This window comes from Kryptolebias marmoratus, linkage group LG7 (assembly GCF_001649575.2).
Source record: "Kryptolebias marmoratus isolate JLee-2015 linkage group LG7, ASM164957v2, whole genome shotgun sequence".
NCBI classification, from domain to species: Eukaryota; Metazoa; Chordata; class Actinopteri; order Cyprinodontiformes; family Rivulidae; genus Kryptolebias; species Kryptolebias marmoratus.
Window position 1 is genome coordinate 13,965,716 of NC_051436.1, and position 19,579 is coordinate 13,985,294.

General features: G+C 39.5%; 3 protein-coding genes across 4 annotated transcripts in view; 1 reads left to right on the plus strand and 2 right to left on the minus strand.

The window, feature by feature from the left end:
* The first annotated feature begins 23 nt into the window (after nt 1–23).
* f13a1b (coagulation factor XIII, A1 polypeptide b) lies at nt 24–10,763 on the plus strand. Its single transcript, XM_017433149.3, has 15 exons — nt 24–180; nt 2,781–2,987; nt 3,921–4,109; nt 4,386–4,634; nt 4,710–4,828; nt 4,963–5,070; nt 5,208–5,382; nt 5,646–5,784; nt 6,467–6,570; nt 6,679–6,767; nt 6,921–7,074; nt 7,624–7,899; nt 8,037–8,197; nt 8,693–8,829; nt 9,950–10,763. The coding sequence occupies exons 2-15, from the start codon at nt 2,801–2,803 to the stop codon at nt 10,089–10,091; spliced, it is 2,229 nt and encodes a 742-aa protein (XP_017288638.1). The 5' UTR covers nt 24–180; nt 2,781–2,800; the 3' UTR covers nt 10,092–10,763.
* Nucleotides 10,508–15,116, minus strand: LOC119616600 (protein mono-ADP-ribosyltransferase PARP14-like). 2 transcript variants are annotated; one of them, XM_037976718.1, is made up of 6 exons: nt 14,960–15,116; nt 14,802–14,811; nt 14,200–14,765; nt 13,446–13,582; nt 12,713–12,893; nt 10,508–11,372 (listed from the first exon to the last, which is right to left on the minus strand). In XM_037976718.1, the coding sequence occupies exons 1-6, from the start codon at nt 14,982–14,984 to the stop codon at nt 11,086–11,088; spliced, it is 1,206 nt and encodes a 401-aa protein (XP_037832646.1). In that variant the 5' UTR covers nt 14,985–15,116; the 3' UTR covers nt 10,508–11,085. The 2 variants fall into 2 exon arrangements, with proteins under 2 accessions (XP_037832646.1, XP_017288661.2); XM_017433172.3 differs by having other exon boundaries at nt 14,200–14,811.
* The window catches only part of LOC108245915, a 7,925-nt gene continuing 3,374 nt past the window's right edge, over nt 15,029–19,579 (minus strand). Inside the window, exons 3-10 of the mRNA XM_037976736.1 lie at nt 18,023–19,544; nt 17,696–17,932; nt 16,573–16,797; nt 16,435–16,489; nt 16,175–16,321; nt 15,490–15,552; nt 15,237–15,407; nt 15,029–15,171 (exon numbers count right to left, since the gene is read on the minus strand). Of these exons, the coding sequence (XP_037832664.1) occupies nt 15,029–15,171; nt 15,237–15,407; nt 15,490–15,552; nt 16,175–16,321; nt 16,435–16,489; nt 16,573–16,797; nt 17,696–17,932; nt 18,023–19,540 (2,559 nt within the window). The 5' untranslated portion in view covers nt 19,541–19,544. The remainder of the gene's footprint in view (nt 15,172–15,236; nt 15,408–15,489; nt 15,553–16,174; nt 16,322–16,434; nt 16,490–16,572; nt 16,798–17,695; nt 17,933–18,022; nt 19,545–19,579) is intronic.

Below are 19,579 nucleotides of genomic sequence, written 5' to 3' on the forward strand. Positions count from 1 at the left end.
ACACACACACACACACACACACACACGGATGTCTTCCTTGCCTCTTGGGTATATAAGCAGAGACAGAAAACTCTTGGATGGAGCAGCAGCAGATCGACTCCACAAACAGCAGCTCGTCTATAAGACTTCAGCTGACGTGAATCCACACAACAGCCAGAGCTCATTCTCAGAGGCTGATTGGTGAGTAAAACTCTGTTTTAGTGCAACATTTTATTACTTTAATGTTTATTACTTTAAAATCATGTAATACACTTCAGAGACTATTAAAAACTCCTGCGAAGACTGTGCAACCTTTGAAACAAGCTAAAAAACTTCTATTAAGGTTATCTACAAACCAATCCTCCACATACTTTAAACGCCAAACAAAGACTTTTAATTTATTCTTTTTCATAGTAAATTCCCCAACCCAGCAGTAATATTCAAAGAATGACTTTCTGTCTCTAGTTTACAGCAATGCAGCGGTTTGAAGGGAGAATTGCATATTTTCTTTCAGAGAGAAGTGTTTGTGGTTTTAGTCATAAAAAAGCTCAAAGAATCCAATAAAATTAGTACATATATCAACGAGTTTTTGTTTTCAGTTAGCTTAACCTCTAATTTAGCAACAACAAAGTCATTTTAAAAAATAAGAAATATTCTTGAAACAACAATGCTGAGCAGGACTCCCAAAAAGACTACATCAAAAAGAATTTGAGCACAAACATATGTTGATTTGTTGTATTTATGCCAGTCTTATTTTAGAGTAACCTTGTTTGTTTAAAGCAGTAATACTTGTGCTTTTTAAATATAGATGGAATCAACTATTTGTCACAGTTTAACCAAAAACACCAACAAATAATCGGTCACAGGTTTTTAAAGAGTAAAGGTTTATTTGTTTTATATAGAATATAATGAATACATATCAGTAGATTTAAACCGCAGAAAGAGCAAGCAATCTTAAGTTATGTTTTTACAAAAAAAGTTTTTACAAAAAATTTACAAGTTTTTTGACACCAGCCATCCATCCATCCATCCATCCATCCATCCATCCATCCATCCATCCATCCATCCATCCATCCATCCATCCATCCATCCATCCATCCATCTATCCAATAAAAAAATTGTGTAGCTGTAGTAAGGATGATCTAGATAAAACTAAATGATTTCTGAATACATTTTGAAGAGAACCAGAGCATGCACTGGCCAAAAGGATTGTTTTTGATAGCTATTTCCATTTATGGGTAACCAAAGTAATAAAAGTCTGGAAAGGTTAAATCGATAAAGCAGTATGAACTCATCCCAGTCTGTTAAAATGCCACATCAGCATAAACAGAGACCAACAGTGTGCTCCGTGTGACTTAAACCCAAAGAAATGAAACTGAACTAAAATGACGTCAGTCCTGCAGCTCACATGGGGTCTACATGTTTCCAACAGGCAGAGCGGGCGTGAGGAGCACGAAGCCAATCAGAAAGGATGATTCAACTATTTAATAACTCCAATCTGTTTTCATCACATGCTAATAGGACTTGAAGTATGTGAAGCTTCAAACACCTGGCTGAGACTTAGACTCAGGGTTATGTAATGAGGGTGTGATCAGCGGAGAAGTTTGGGGTGGTGTTTGGCTGCATTAGTCATCTTTCTGCACAGTGAGGGCTCTGTTTTCTAAAACCACCAGGGCCACAGATTGTGGGATGTCTTGAAAAAGGTTCAGAGAGGCAGAAAAACAGGCAAACAGGGAAAAGCTTTTATGTCCGATACAACCTACATGAGTCATTAGAATTAAAATTCTATATTTACAAGCAGTAATAAATATTTGTAATATAGGTTTGACTGGGATCAGTTCAGATTGAGGCTCAACATGCCAAAGAACTGCTCCACAAAGAGTCTTCTGGCCTTTGCAGTTTTATTTAAAAGCAAATAACAGAGAAAAATAGAACAAGAAAATAAATGAAAAATGACAGAAGTTGGTTTTCCCACTTGCTAGCTGTTCTTATAAACGTTAGAATCAGGTTTCTGTTGTAGATGGGACCCAAGGATACAGACTCACGTGAGGACTGGATGAAAGGAGCAAAAATTTAATAATAATCAAAAACAAAGGCTGGCGTGGCAGCAGGCAGAAAGAAAATAAACAGAAAACTCACAAACTGACGAGGCAGAGAAAATAACTGAATATACAGTCACAAGGAGGAAAGCACACGCAACACATAAAAAGAAACTGCATCACTAAACACAAAAATGAACAAAACAACCATAAACAACAATCAAAAACAGCAGATTATGACATTTATCTGCTGGTTTTTGTGACAGTCACGCCCCTTCCCTGACAGGAATGGGGAGTTTCTGTAATTTCCCCTCTGCCAAAACCCACAAACACATATGGTAACCAGTTGTGTTGTAAAAAAAAAAAAAAGATTTGTGAACCACTTTATTTATTAGGGATCTTTGGAGGTTTCATCACTTATTGCTGAATCTCACGCTCAGAGTTTGTATTGTGAATGACTCACATCAAAGTTTAGCTCATTATCTGTAAAACTGTCTGAGTTAGCTGTGTCGGCCATGTTGAAGTGGCCTGACTCCAAAAGTTTATGGGCTGTAGATGTACATCAAGGGATTGCTTTGTGAGAGTTTCATTAAAATCCATCCTCTAATTCATGACATATTATCTAGCAGACACACAAACCCACATATGGATACAGGCAAAAACATTATTGTCCTTTTTTTGCCTTTTGCAAAATTTCAAAAATTAAGAGTATTGCAGAAATAATGTGGCTCGTATTCTTTATCTTATATTCTTGTCTTACAGCACCATAAATTGACACCAACATGTCTGATAAAGAAGCCACCCTGACCCCGTCTCCTGCTCCCCCTGCTCCCACCGGTCGTCCTCCCAAGGTGAACAACCGAGGCCGCTCCTCAGTTCCCATCGCCAGCTCCAACTCTGAAACAACAGACATCCCTGAGTTGGAGTACTTCGGTGTTCCTGGTCCCAGAGGATATCCTCCTTTGACAAGTACGGGACTCCGTCAATGTGTAATAGAAAACTGGTTCACGCAAAAGGCTAAAGTGGCTGAAACCTCTCTTTATGCTCCTGAAGAGTGAGTGCTTAGTTCTGCTTTTGGCACAGAGAACAGCTGAGACATTGTGCTGCTTTGAAAAGATAAAGTTGTTTTCTTGTAAGTGACAGCACTTCCAGTAGTTTCAGCACATGATTGACAGATGAGTTATGTTCAAACTGGATAAAGATTGCTAACTTCCTGTGGAGTCTCACTGCACAGAGAGATATCCAGATGTGACGGGACTTTGTGAGTTATCTGACTGGCACCAAACAAGCACAAATGAATGCTTGCGTGGGTTCTGATGTTTCTTACAGTCTGACAAGAGTGGAACAACTCTCACACTGTACTTCAAAAGGATATTGTTAAATATCCTAAATATTTCAGATTATTAAAATGTTGACTGAACACAGATTGTTTTTTATGAATTGGTGCAGGGTCAAATGTATGAGGCAGAAACTGTACAGCAATTTTTTAAAGCAAAATCCAGGCCAGACTCTATTAAAACTAGCATGACATACCTGTTTGTTGAGGGTTTTAATAACTAGAAAGCTTGATTTATTTTTTTCCACTTGAATGGAGCTTTTTATTCACTTAGAGAAATGTTTTTCTGCATTCCCTTTAATTTGTGGGACCCCCCAAGGATCCATTCTGGGTCCCTTGATTTACATTTTTGTTCAGTATAGAAATCCAAGAAAACCACTGCAGCTATCTGCTAACAGACAGAGGCAGGAAACGTCAAAAAGAGAACAAAAATATCTGACAAAGAAAAACTAAGATGACCTAGGTTCTTTGGCTCACACTGCCATCATTTCTCAGAGCAGTTTATCTTCAAAGTTTTGAGACAGCTCGTTTTCTCCATCTTTTTATGTGCCTCTCTGTGTATTTAGATTTTCTGGACATCTGGGATGTGGATATGATGAAGAAGCCCAATGAAAGCAATAAGACTGATCACCACACCAAGTTCTACAACTCCAACAATCTTATTGTTCGACGAGGACAAGAGTTCCAGGTCAAGGTCACCTTCAGTCGTCCCTACAAACCCAACGAGGACAAGTTTGCTCTGGAGTTTGTTATTGGTAAGACTTTAATCCAGGTGCCTCAGAGTCTCTCATAGGTAGTTAAATTGATCAGTAAATGCTGATATTAAAGTAGCAATGCATATATTTTTATGTCAGTGATTGTAAAGCCACTCATTTTAATACCAGCATTTCCCTTTGAGTATTTTTTGCTTTTTGACCAGCTGAGAACAAGTTTGCTTTTTTATTCAGTTCACCTTTACTAATACTTAGAAATGATGCAACAGGCAACAAAGCATTCTCATTTAGTTAAATCTGCTAATGTTTCCTGTTCAGGATCCAGCCCAGACTACAGTAAGGGCACCTACATTCCTGTCTTTCCTACAAAGGATCGTCAGAGCTCCTGGGAAGGCCGCATCACAGAAACCAATAACAACATGGTCACCATGGGCATCATCCCTAAAGCGGACTGCATTGTGGGGAAATATCAAATGTTTGTCGCCGTGCTGACGCCTTTTGGCGTCCGCAGGACTAAACGAGACCCCAGTCGAGATCTTTACATCCTTTTTAATCCCTGGTTGGCAGGTCTGTGTACACTACAGAAGAGTATAAGTTGTACATACTTTTGAAATGCTGAGCCAGGTTCTTTTTTACCTTCAGCTGATGCTGTGTTTCTGGATGATGAAGAAGAGAGGCAAGAGTGTGTGATGAATGAGATCGGGATCATCTATCACGGCGCCTATGATGACATCTCTGAGAGAAACTGGAACTATGGACAGGTAGGAGAAAAAAGAAAGAGAGCGCTCAAGATTTATTTAAGTCATTTTTTTGGGCTGAATTGTAACAGTGGGGGTCTCAAAGAGGAACTCATGGTCATTTATTTAAGTTAGTTTATTCTTTTTCTTTCCTTTAGTTCAACCATGGGGTGCTGGATGCGTGTCTGTACATCATGGACAGGTCTGAGATGCCCATCACCAACAGAGGAGACCCTGTCAAGGTGACCAGAAAAGCCTCTGCCATGGTGAGGAAAGAAGAACTCTGTCTTTTCTGTCTTCTAAAAAATGTGTTCAAATATTACAACATATTTATGATTATTGCAACCCAAGTTATTGCACGAATGGGTAAAAATGATCTAAATCTTTGTTGTTTTCTCTCCAGCTAAATTCCCGTGATGATGAAGGAGTGTTGGTGGGGAACTGGAGTGGAGACTACACCTATGGGGTGGCTCCTACTTCCTGGACCGGCAGCACTGACATCCTGCTCAGCTATGCCAGCAGCAAGATGCCCGTCTGCTATGCTCAGTGCTGGGTCTATGCTGCCGTCTTCAACACCTGTGAGATAAAAGCACAATGAAATTAAAGACATAGTATATGAGCTTTAAACTAAAATGATTTTAGACTAAGATTTTCTTATGTTGAAAATGGCATACTTAGAGTTGTTTTGGTCATAGCTTGAAAATGCCAGTATGTGTCATGTCATGCAATATCACGGTGTCACATGAATTTTTTACATTTGATTTTTCTGTAGCCAGTATCTAAAATAAAATAAAAGACAGCAAGACATCTCCTAATGATATTTTAAACGTGTGTGTTGCAGTCCTCCGCTGTCTGGGTATCCCAGCTCGAGTCGTCACCAACTACTTTTCTGCTCACGACAATGATGGAAACCTAAAGACCGATGTAATCCTGGATGACAATGGCAGAATTGATCGAAAACTCACCAAGGATTCTATCTGGTACCAAACTTTTTATTCAGAACATCATTAAACTGAGACAGTTGCTCTGTTTCAACATATCATTTTACTCATTTTATTGGCTTGCAGTGACTAATATTCTGTTACCGCAATAAAACTTGTCAGCAATAAATGGGCAACAATACATATTTACTAAATAATAGAGGATTTATGGTTTACAGAAAAGGAGTTAGTCATAAATTTTATGATCAGTGACTTTTTAATTATCAAATTTTTTAGACACTTGAGTAACATTTAGGAAACTGCTATTTACTGTACCCAAAGGACAAATTTTACCTTGTGTTTTTGTAAGCCTTTTTATTTTTTTATTCGAACTGACTTCAATGTCTCTGCTTATTAACAGAGAGAACAAATATCTATAGCCTCCGATAAAAGGTGTTCATTCTCCTGTTGTTGTTTTAGTTCCTTTTAGTTTTGTTCATATTTAATCAGACTTTCTGAACACAATTAGGCTTGCTCAGAGGATTAATTGGGCACATTTCAGAATCATCTTGTATGGAAAATATTCTGGCTGATTCTTTTATTTATTTATTTATTTTACTGTGTGGTGGCATGTGTGGAAAACATTTAAATGCAGACAAAGTCCTGTATAAGAAAAAGACCTTTAATAAACAGGACTATATTCCCTCTATCTTTACCTATACTGAACATTTATTGTTGTCAGGAACTATCACTGCTGGAATGAGTGCTACATGTCCAGACCAGACCTCCCTCCAGGTTTTGGAGGCTGGCAGGTTGTGGATGCAACACCACAGGAAACCAGCGACGGTAATCAGTGATATTATGAACTAATACACTTTGTAATGCAATGAGTCATGTTATGTGTCTTCATAAAAGTAAATTATTGTTGTTTTTCTTGTTACTTTGTCCTTAAAGGCATGTACCGATGTGGACCTGCATCAGTCCACGCCATCAAACATGGACAGATTTGCTATCCATTTGACGCAGCCTTTGTGTTTGCAGAAGTTAGTTCATAAAAAAACATTGGAACTTTTTATAACATTACTTTAAAAAGATTTTTTTTTCCATCACTTGTCATGCTTTGAGACTTGAAACTAGATTTGCTGAGGTAAAATCTAGTTCAGTGAGTTTTTTTCTTCCTCTTTACCCTCCTGCAGGTGAACAGCGATTGTGTGTTTTATTCTCGGAGGAATGATGGGACCATGCAGCCGGTCAAAGTGAACCGAACTCATATAGGTCGCATGGTTTTGACCAAAGCTGTGGGAGACGTGACTCGTCGCGACATCACTGATCAATACAAGTTTCCTGAAGGTCAGTGACCACATCGAACAGAAATCTGTGCTAAACGAAGCAGAACTGTTTTTCCTGCTTCAGCTTCTGATTTATCCCAGACATCTGCCAAAGAAAACGTAAAAAGAGCAGTTTTAAAATAATCAGCGATAGCATTCAAGTTTAAATGCATGAATACATTAAACCTTGCACAAAATGGCTTATAACTGAATGAGTAAAAAGTAAAACATTAGGTAGAGACACTTTTTTCTTGAGATAAATTGATTCAATTAGCCTGTAAATCAGGTTCATTTATCTATTTCTGCAATAATAGTAGATAGTAAATAAAATCAGCAGAATAGATCGATGTTGGCCATTTGACTGGTTTTGGGCAGCAAAGTACCATGTGCCAATCAAGTCTGATTGCCAGACTAGGCAGTGTTTTTAGTGTGAGGTCAGTATGACTTCTCTTTATCCAAAGTGAGTGTTTTAGGCGTGAACACATGGTGAATTATTGTCTTTGTCAACAATTTAATTTAAAGCCAAAAGCAGTGTTTCTATAAGTGGGTCCTATTTGTCAATCCAACCCAGGGACCCCAGAGGAGCGAACAGTACTGGAGAAAGCAGAGGAATACGGCTGTAAAGGGGAGAAGTCCAACCCGCCCCTGGCTGATGTGGACATAGTCCTGCCAACCATGGAGATCAGCGTTGGCGATGATTTCGACCTGAACCTGGAGTTCACCAACCGCAGTGACCAGCAGCGCACAGTGGAGGCCTACGTCAGCGGGAGTGTGGTGTATTACACCGGAGTCGCCAGCCACGAGTTCCTCTTTGAGACCCCCACTGTTACAATTCAGCCAAAAACAAGTAAGAAAGGGGAGATTCAAGAAGGGATCCTAAAATCTAACTTAAAAGCGGCATAAAGAATAATTTTGTCACAGGATGTTTTTAATTGATTTAAATTAAAAAAGTGATTATAAAATAGTTTTTTGTTCGTGTTGCAGGTGTGAAGGAGTTGGTGATTGTTGAGTCAAGAGACTACATGGATCATCTGGTTGATCAGGCTAATCTTCACTTTATCGTTACTGGGAAGATCAAAGAAACCAGCCAGATCGTTACCGCAATGAAAATCGTCACCCTGCACAACCCAAAACTCATCGTTGAGGTCTGATTTTTATTTGATTTTTTTCAGTTCATCCAAAATCATTCTGACTAAATTGTTAGCTAGTTTCTATCTTATAATTAGGCTGAGTCCCATTTCGCCCCTACACATTTTCTGCATTTACACTGATTATGTAGAGGAATGACAAAGAGGTAGCCGTGCTGTCGGGGCCTTTAAATTAAGATCTTTCAGGGATTAGGGTCACCTCAGACAAAGCAGTACAAATTTTGCTATTAAAACAATCTCACAAGTGTATTTTTTGTGTTAAAGATATTTCATTGTCAGAGCAATCATTTTAATGTCTAGTTTGTCTTTTTTAAAAACATGAGTAATATCGTTTGCTAAAGTCTGTTAAAGGTTGGATGACAAGTTACATGACCTACAGTATATATGGGCACAATGATACAGCATTTGTTTATGGAAAAGAAATTAGCCACAACTGTTGCAACTATATGTTGCGTTTTGTAAGGTTTGTTCTTTGTTCTGTGTGCACTCCAGGTGTCTGGCAGCAACAAAGTGAGTGAGGAGATGATTGCAACTGTGCACTTTACAAACCCCTTCACTCATAATCTTGAGAATGTCTACATTCGTATGGAAGGACCAGGGGTCATGCTGCCTGTAAAGAAATATTACAGGTGAGTTTGACTCAAAATAAATAGATGACTCTTTAAAATTAAAAACAGGTCCTTACAGAGCACATAGCGAGTACTCACTTTGAGTACCAGGTATTAACCCACTAAGTACCATCTTCATATTAAACTAATCAGCTTTCACAGATTATAAACTTATAATTAATGTTAAAAGTTTGTTCATAACTGATTCAAAGCCACTGATCAAAGCCTAGTCAGGGCCAGTACTTCTTCAAATTTTTGGTAACCAAGCAAAGTCTACTCATGACCATTGGCCCCACACCGTGGTCCCACTGTCACCAGGCTCCACCCAGGACCCCAGCATGCTGCCTCACAATGATTGATTATCCACCTCAACCTCGCTATGGGCCCTGTGATGGACTGGGGTCCTGTCCAGGGTGTCCCCCGCCTCTCTCACAGTGACTGCTGGAGATATCAGCTCTCCACGATTCTGAAAGGAGAAGTGGGTAAAGAAAATGGATGGCTGGATCTCACTATGCACATTTTGTGTACGCTCAAAACCCTCCATGCTCAGTCACGTGTAATGGGGAGCCCAGTGTTTTTAATTTCACTTTTTGGAAGATGTTACCTAGAATCAAAAGACCATCCACATTTTTGGCTGATTTTTATGTCACAGTGGGGTCATATACCAGCGTGAGAGAGACCTGAGACAACAATATCAAATTAGCTCAATGGTTTTGTGAGTTTAAAATGTGTTGACATATATAACATTTTCTAAATATTTAATTGTAGATGTTTTGAAAACTTGACTGGTTTCTATGGCATATTTAATACATTTAAGACAGCTATAGAGATCCTGTCTTTTTAAAGTAGGGATATAAAGCACACACGTAAAACATTAATGATTTGTGAACATTTATACAGGAGTTTATTCTAGATGTGTCATAAATTTCTGTTTGCTTTTTAAAATGTTCTGTTATATGGATGTAAAATACCCTCTCTAAGTAATCTACTCTGACTAAACTGAAGACTCATAAATGAATATAACTGGAACCAATGAGTTGTGCACTACTTGGGGGCTATCATGTGTTTAGATTCCATATTTATGTTTTTTTAAAACCAATCCAGTCTTGCTGGTATCTAACTCTGAGCCTTCTGATTTCAGTCTGATCCCAGGAGGCTCCTCTCTGACCTGCACCGAGAATTTCAGGCCTCAGAGGGCCGGCAGCACCAGAGTGATCGCTACTTTGGACTGTTCTGGTCTGAGACAGGTCTCCGGCCAGGCGTCCATCAACGTCGAGGCTTGAGGATCACCGCAACATTACTGACATCCAAAATATTTCTGCTTCAGTTAGACTTCAGCTCAAATAAGGGCCTATTACAGAAAAACAGAATTATAAGAGTAATGAACTTAAGCATCTATAATAACAGGACAGTTTGAATTTACTGTAAAGCTGAAGAAAGAAAGAAAAAAGAACACTTATTTCAGATTTTTCAATGAATTTAAATCTTGGGGGTTTTTATTTAGTTTTAAAACTTTAGGCTGTGGTCCATTTTGGCCAATAAAGCCAGAATTCCTTTGAAAAAGAATCAGACACTCGGATCTGACATCTTTTAAAGGTCATCACTATAACACGTTGGCCAAAAATAGCTAAATAAATTCACAGTTCAGTTGTGAGAAAAACAAAAAACTTGCTAAAAATGCAGCTTTTGGAAACGGATATTGAACAGAGCCTAAAATTAAAATGATTGGTCAGAAACAGCAAAGCAATGAAAATCTTTTTATTTGTATTCTATAGATTTGAGTGACAGGTTTGACTTTTTTTTTCAAAATAAATTACAGGAAATATTGATTAATCCCCAAAAAATTTAATTAATTTTTCACATTTAAATGTTTCCGAATAAACAAATTTTTGTCTTCCTTTATTCTTTTTTTTTAAATGAATGGAAATATCAACTGAATAAAAGATTAAACACCACATTATTTTGTGACATGGTCCTTTTTCTGCATGTGGGCGTTTGTGAAAGTGAGACAGTGAAAGGTTCTTTTGCAGAAGAGTCTCAATCATTAAACAGTTTTATTCAGACCTTATTTCATAAGAAAATATAAACAACAAGTGCAATGGAAGATAAACTTTAAGGTCTCCTACATAAACATTTCTAAATTTTGATTAAAAAAACAATTTTTCCCCACACATTTACAATTTTATTTTAGATTTCTTTAATTTCCTGAAAGGTTCTGGTGTTTCTAGTTGTGCACTTTGAAGTAAAAAATCCAAATGCAGTACTTTGCTCTCACTTTTACTTGAAGGTGATGAGATAGTCTGGGTAAGCCTGGTCATCATGGAAAACAATATACATGTCAGGGTTGTTGGTTTTATCCACCACGCTGTCATAACGGTCGTGGGGCTGCTGAGCATCTCGAGCTGGAGGCACCTTCATCCCACTTTGCCCCTGAGTGTAGACGCCAGTCAGGACTCGGGCTACGAACATCAGCTGAGAACCATCAGCAGCTGGTTTGGAGTAAGTGGGGTGGGCAGAGTAAATGGCATTTACAGCAAAGTAGGTTCCTTCACCATATGCTGTGGCTGAGAGTGATAAAACATAAGAATATCAGAATCACAATCACTTTATTGCCTTTGCCAATAAACAAGTTAGCAGGATAGGAAATCATTTTGGTGTAATGGTGCAAATAAAACAAATACAAATGAATAAGTAAACAATGAAAGAAGAAATTCATTATAGTGTACATGTGCATAATAACAAGTGGGTAAAGTGGCTGTATCGTGCTAGAGTCAATTATCTGTTGTTCAGCAGTTTAGTGGCTGGGGGAAAGAAGCTGTTCATGTGGCGGAAATTTCTGGTCCGGATGGACCGTAGTCTTTTGCCTGAGGGGAGAAGATTAAATAAGCTGTATCCAGGGTGAGAGGAGTCAGCTGCAATTCGACCTGCATGTCCTAAAGTCCTGGAGGAGTACAGGTCATGTACATGTTGGAGGTTGCAGCCAATCACCCTCTCGGCGGAGCGCACAACGCGTTGTAGTCTCTGTTTGCCCCTGCTCCTGGCCCCAGTGTACCACACGGTGATGGAGGTGGTAAGGATGACAGCTGTGTAAAACTTCACCATCAGCTCAGTTGGCATTTTGAGTTTCCTCAGCTGCTGTAAGAAGAACATCCTCTGCTGTGCTTTTTTGATGATGATGGTGATGGTGATACCCAGGAAGCGGAAGGAGTCCACAGTGGCGATGGTGAGGTCTTTTTACAATGAGAGGGTGTGGTGGCCAATGACGGTAGTGTCATCCGCAAACATAATCAGTTTTACAGACTCATGGCTGGAGGTGCAGCAGTTGGTGTAGAGGGAGAAGAGCAGAGGTGAAAGTACGCAGCCCTGGAGGGAACTGGTGCTGATCGTCCGAGTTTCCGAGATGGTCTCCCCAGCTGCATGTACTGCCTCATATCCAGCAAGAAGTTGGTGATCCCCCTGCAGATGGAGTTGGGCATACTGAGCTGAGAGAGCTTAACTTGGAGCAGGTGTGGCAAGATTGTGTTGAATGCAGAGCTGAAGTCCACAAACAGGCTCCTGGCATAGGCTTTTGGGGTGTTCAGATGTTGCAGGATGAAATGGTGGGCCAGGTTAATGGCATCGTCTACAGACCTGTTAGCTCTGTAGGCAAACTGCAGCGGGTCTAGGAGAGGGGCGGTGATGGTCTTAAGATGGAAGAGGACCAGTCGCTCAAATGTCTTAATGACTACAGACATCAGAGCCACAGACCTATAGTCATTAAGACTTTAATCATAGCAGCATTTTCTTTTTTGCTCCTTACATAATATTTTATCTCTTTTCTGACAATTACCTTGCTGTTTATTAGATGAAAAGCACAATGTGAATTAGAAAACAAAGAGTTGCAGACAACATAGAAAATCATTACCATTTTGCCCAGCGAAGCGCCTGTTGAATCCAGTTTTCATGATGGAGTCAGAGCTGTCCTGCGTCGTTCCGTGGTACAGGAACTTTTCACCTGCTCCTCCTGACTGGATGTTCTTCTCAGTCAGATGCTTCTTCTGAGCCTCATAGGCACGACGTAGATGAATGTTCTGCAAACGTTCAATCTAACAGGAAAAATCAGAACCAAAGAACCAGTCAGCTGACAAGCTGTCTACATTAGAGAATGTAGAATTTGTTAAAGTATAAAACATGCACCTGTTGTGATTTTTAAAAAGCATAGTTAGAGATTAGACTAGATGTCAGTGTCATGTTTGTCTCAAAACTCCAACTCAGCACATAAATTGAAATTGAGGAGAACAGACATTTACATGCAATTGAAAATTGTTTTTGGTTTTCTAGATTTTAACTGCTATTTTGTAAGGTAAAGGTAACTTATAAATAGAAATTACTTGTTTCTTGGGGACATCAAAACTTTTTTGCTGAGCTCATGTCCTATTTAAAAACCTAATACAATACACTATTTTGTCATTAAATGTAAAAAAAAGGACCACAAAAAATTCTCAGTTCCTTCAATAAAATGTGTCATCTGCAGAAATGACTACAGAATTACAAAAAGTCATGTTTAAAATCAGCATACTCCAACATATTCTCTCATGCTTCTACATCTGTTAAAGCAGGAAATATATAATGGGTAGAATATAAAAAAAGTATCAGACCTTCATTACAGTCTTGTTACAGGATCGTTTAAAACCCTCCTTTACTGTCTGGTACTCTTGAGAGGAAGGCTGTAGTGGAACCACCTTCATGGCCTCACCAGGAGCCATGCTGTCCCAGTACAGAGGGTAAATGAAGTCTGAAGACATATCAGAAAAAAAAAAAGATTTCTCGTGTTTTATTAGGTCGGGAAATCAAAAAGGTCTCAAACAATACAAAGGATCCAGTAGGCTTCTTAGTTTCAGCTTCAAATCATAATTTACTGCAAAATGTTCAGATAGAACTGTGACATTTAATGGAATGAAGATTTACTGAAATCAAAAGAAATATTGAAACTATAATCATGAAACTAAACATATCTAAACATGAGCTAAGACAGTCAAAATAGTAGCTAAGATAATCTAAATGAAATCATGATAAAGTTAAAGCTGAACTAAACAACAATTAGGAATCTAACAATCTAACATTATCTTAAATATGAGCTAAGATAAACTAAACAAAACTAAATGTACAGGATGGCTAAATAAGCTAACATGAACTGAAACATGATAATGCTAAACTACCGATACCAAGAGGCTAACTAATAGTACCAAAAATGCCCGCTAAACAGTAACATGAAAAAATGCTAAGATAACTAAACTAAAACATGATAATGCTAATGGGCCTAAGTTGTGTTACATCATCCTGACCCACAACATCTGACCTCATGGATTCATGACCAATACTGTAAAACATTTCTAAACCTGCTCCTCTCACCTGGCAGATTTTCAAGTCGTTTCAGTTTCGTTCTCTGTCCGGGTACACGTGTTGTAGCCTCCATGTTCTGTAGATCCACCTGCCACAGGACTCCCTGTGCATCTTGTATTCCTCTGGCTGTGTCCTTATTTTCCAAGTTGTGATTGGCTGTTTTGGGCAATCTTTCCCAGTCTCTACTTTGCCCCAGAATGCACCACATCACACGTGTGTACAGCTCATCTTGCTCCCTGATTTTCACCTGTTCTCTAAGGCAACCATGCAGAGATGCATGAACTATCCTAATCACCTTGTTGATTCCATCTTTTATACCGTTCACTGTTATGTTGCCGGTCGGGTCATTTTGCATATAAAGGCCCTCGCTGTCCACCAGCTGCTGTAAAGCCAACATGTCGTCCTCAGTGAGGCCCTCCAGCTCCTCATATTTGAAGGTGTGAGTGGAGCACTGTGTCTTATACAGATCCTTCAGTTTTGCCATGGCTTTATCAACATCCTCTCTGCAAAGACCCAGGAACTGGAAGCCAGACTGCTGACCTACAGGACTGATATTAAGAAAGCTCAGGTCTGCACTCAGAGATGTCTGCTGTTGAGTCTGAGGCAACTGAGGAACGGACACTGGAAGACAAATCAAAATATATATATATATATATATATTTAAATACAATTCTATTTAAAAATGACAATGCTGTTTAAAAAAATACTCCAAAGGAAGATTTAAAAAAAAATCCTTGAGGGAAAAATGTTTGTATACAATTCCTGTCACCTTTTCTGACTACAGTGTTAAACATCTGTGTTGCTTCGTTTTTAAAAGCCAAGAAGACATTGATCTTAATCAGGACGAGGCGGATGGTAGTGAGGCTGTAAAGACGGGAGGAGGTGGCAGCTTTGATGCCTCGAAGGATTGCACCAGCCGCAACAGAAGGGCCCAACCCACCAACTCCTGCAGAATAAGTTTGTTCTCCATCAGAATGAAAACTTAATAACATTGAATGGTTAGTGTTGTGTTTTAAAACAAACATCTGGAAAATCATTCAACTTACCAGCACAGATGGCAGGAATCGCTACAGATGTAAAGTTTTTACATTGGTCAATGATGCTACAGACAAGTTCCTCAATGACACAAGCATCTTTCTCTCCACAAACATGTAAAATAGCTTTACAGGGGAACTGTCCGGGCTTGGATACAAAAACATCTCCTCGGTTCCATTTAGCTACAGACAAGCAGAGTAAAGTGGAGTAAGAAGCTGTTGAGTGTGTGATGGCTGAAATGTCTCAATGGTCCTCCTTTCTCACCTGCTTTCAGCTCAGCCTCCACCTCTGCTCCAGCTACAGTCAAGATATCTTTGCACACACCCTCTGAAAAATAGAAACATTTATTGATATAAAGGCCTCAGACGTACAATGTGCTACAACCTATGATGTTGTTTTCTGATTCCTTGCTATAACATCAGATGTTCTCATCAAATGTGACCAGGGTTTCAAGTGATAATGTAAACATAGGTTAAATGATCTTTTTCATAATAAAAGCTCCAGGCACATCATGCTCATAACAAAGTGACAATGATTTTTCAGTGAACTATTGACATTTGTGCTGTCCAGGAACACAGACAAAATTTCTTGATATAATTTTATAATATTATTCAAGTGCTATATTAGGTTTTTCCTCTTAGCAAGTTTTTGTTTTGTTTTATTTAACAAATAAGAACATGACAAAACTCCCATCCAGAAACAAATAAGTGTTTGATTCACTGACATGGAAAATTTATGTTTGAACATACAGCAACAAGGTAGGAAATACATAAATCAACAGATCAGGTTTTATTCTGATCTGTCCCAGCTGAGTAATTTTAGTAACAACAGGCTCCTTCGTTTGTTCGTTACTTCTTTCCTCCCTCCTTTCCTTTCTTCCTTCCTTATATTTTTTACTTTTATCAGGTCTGCACTTTGAACATCTTCTCCCATAGCAGTTGTCACCTACCATTGTGGAAATTTCTAAAGTCAGTCGTGTTCACCACAGCATCTGTGGTCTCATTGGTGATGTCACCAAACACCACCTGTAGGTTAGCCCCGCCTCCTACAGTCATGTTGACGTCATCGAGGTCACTGGTGAGGCAGCTGAAAAATGCTGAAAGGAAGAGCATCAGGACATTCAGTTTCATGTTAGACAATAATAGTTTAATACCAATACCCGCCTTAAGAACTGTTGTCAGACTTGGCCTGACTAGATCTCTGGTTTACCTTGACCTCTCTGGTTCATGTTTGACCTGAGGCGTTTGTACACTTCATGGTAGCACTATAAATAGAAATCAAATATTAAACATCAAATAGCATGTCAGTAAACTCCACTTGTGCTTTTCCAAATGCTTTCATACTTACCGTCTCTGAGTCAGGGTAACCAGGTTTAATGACAACGTGAATGGTGGAGAGAGACGTGGAACCTGCAGATAATCCAAACTGGTGAATGGTTTCCGTTAGCACTTGGATGGCTTCACTTGGTGGGTATTGGAGAACCACTCCGGGTCCAATGATAGGTATGGCTACTGAACTGAAGCCCTGCTGCACACAGAGGTCCAAACACTTCTTCAGTCCATTACCAAGAGCCTAAAAAACAAAAATGGCTTACTTCTTTGTTGCTCTTTCAGATGCTCCCTTGTGCAGAGGTTACCACAGGAAGCAAACTCACATGAAAGATTTGGCAGTTGTTTTACATGAGATGCACTTCCTGACGCAAATGGGATTCAATCTGCAGCCTCTGGATTACAAGACTGCAGCATTGACCACCAAACTATTGTGTAAGTGACATACTTACTCAGGTTATGAAAATGAACCTTTGCATTCAATTTATTAGAATATGCATAAAATATTTATACAGTTGGAGGATCCACAGATATATAGAGATATATACAGCTTTTAAATACCAGTATTGGATATTGGTTCTGATATGTTGTGTGTGTACTCATATGTATACTTGTAAAAGTGTTCTGATACCATAGTACAAAACCACTTGAAGGCAGCATAACGTTCACCTCTTAGTTGAGGGGGTAGAGGAAGAGCAATGAGAGCCATAAAGAGGTAGTTTGTTTGTTTTTTATTTGATTTAATTTAATTTTATTTTGAGTTTGTTGTCCTGATCCACAGTCCTTATCAGTTGGTGGTGTTACACATCATTCTGAGGAGAGGGAATTAGATGGGGAGAGTGGATGAGGCGAAAAACGACTATCCACATCAGTCTACCACTCTGAGTCATTGATTAACCTGAAACGCTGCTAACAAGCTGCTTAATGAGTAAAAGCTGCCGATGTGGTCTCATAGGAAGGTGCTAAGCTAATGCTAGTCTAATGCATCAAAACAGTGACTTTTTTGTCATCTCTCTAGTCGTGCTGTTCCAAGCTGGATGTCTTTTAACAAAAATCACCAGTTGGAACAGAATAAACTTGTAATTGAAAATTCTACTAACTGTAAGTGTTGTTTTTGTTTTTGTTTTGTCAAGTTTTTTTACCTGTACACTCCTTCCTGTGACTCCGTCCCAAACTGAGCACTCTATGAAGAAGACCTTGGAACAACTCAAAGATCCACTTGTGTCAACCTGAAGAACATCACCAGGGACAAGGGCACATCCTGCAGCTCTGGAATCAAACCTTGATTGAACCGTGTTACCTCCTTTTTTGAGCAAACAATTGCCAACATTTGTAGAAGTCAACAGCTTGTTCAACATGGGCGCCACCATAACATTCACCTGTGAAAATGTTACAAAATATTATGAACAAGAACATAATATTTGATGCTATTTTACAAAAAATGAAGGTTGCATAAAAAATAGTCAAACCTGGACTTCTTCTAAACTGCAAATCTTGATCTCTAGATTTATTTTATTGTCTCCACTGCCTCCGACGGTGTTGAAGCGACTTCTAGTAGCTGAGGGTCGGGGTATAAAGCTGCTCAAACTGTTGGGGCTACTGATGCTTCTTGGTTTGGTTTGAACACCTTCTTGTTCCCAGATAAGAACCTGACAGGAAGTCTCAACCAGCTCCTTGCTCACTTTACCATCTCCTTTAAAGTAGCGCAGAGCTCCTGGTCCATCCAGAACCAAAGTGTCTGATGTCAGACTGGCCAAAGTAGACTGTAGGGCCTGCAGGGTCTCATGAACCCGACGACGAGGACCAGACACCAGAACACAAGGGTTTGGAAAATGGGAAGCTTTCAAAGTCACATCTGTTTGCTTCATGCCAATCATTTTTAAGATTTTATCAAAGCTGTCCACCAGTTCAGGAGACTGCAGGTTCAAGACCTCTTGAGCTGAAACCTGATTTATCTGGTAGTCATGAAGGAGCTCTTTGAGCTTGTTTATATGTTCAGTGTAACCCACCAGCTGAACCTTGGTTGATGGAGTTCCACTGGAAACAGGAATGAATCTAACCTCCACTCTGACCTCCCCACGGTTCACCTGGCTCCTGGCTTCATTGAGGATTTCTTGCACTCTGGTCAGCTCTGGAGGAACAGCTGCAGCACCTTGAAGCTTTACTCTGGCCACACTCAGATCTCTCAGAACTGCTGCCTCTGCTTCATCCAGGGCATTGGAGGACAAACTGGACAGAACCAGGTCTGACCCAACCTCCAGAGTAACAGGACTTCTGAGGCTCTGCAGGAAGCGAGTCTCGTACTTGGAGGTGATGCCATTGATTGACATGAAGGTTAATAAACTTGGATGAAGTTGAACTCTCTTTTCTTTTATTTTCTTGATCAGTTCATCAAGTTTTGCAGCTCCTGATTGGACCTTCTCATCAGGACCTTGTAAGATGGTGATGTTTGTTCCTCTGGTGACTTTAATCTCTGGATAATGTGCGCTCATTTCTCGACTGAACTCGTCTTCAACCAGTTTGAATCGATTTTCCACAACTGGCAGCTCCTTTTGGGTTGGCATGCTTTTTTCCAGAATTGCTATCTTCTCCTTTACAGCTTCAGTCTCTCCCACCACCACAGCATAACCGCACTCTGGGTAGACTTTTATGTTGTCAGTCACAAAGGAGGGATCCCGGAGAACCTGTTTTACTTTTTTCGGCTCAAGCACATGATGGCAGATGTAGTTCTCAGTGAAAGTGATAAAGATCTGATCCACCTGTAGTTCCCACTTCTCTGCAGCACTAAAAGCTCCTCCAGCCCTCTTTTCAATATCCCCCCTGACCACGGCCTCCTCTTCATCAAAATCTAGCTCCAGCGTGCAGCCAATTAAAGAGAGCTGTTTTTGTAATACTTTCAAAGCTTTAGGTTTGTCTCTCAGGTAGAACAGGAGGAAGATGTCTATTTTGAATATCTTCTCAAGATGTTTTGTGTCCGNATTTAGCATATGTCTAAAACAGAGAAACAAAAACATATTAAAATAATG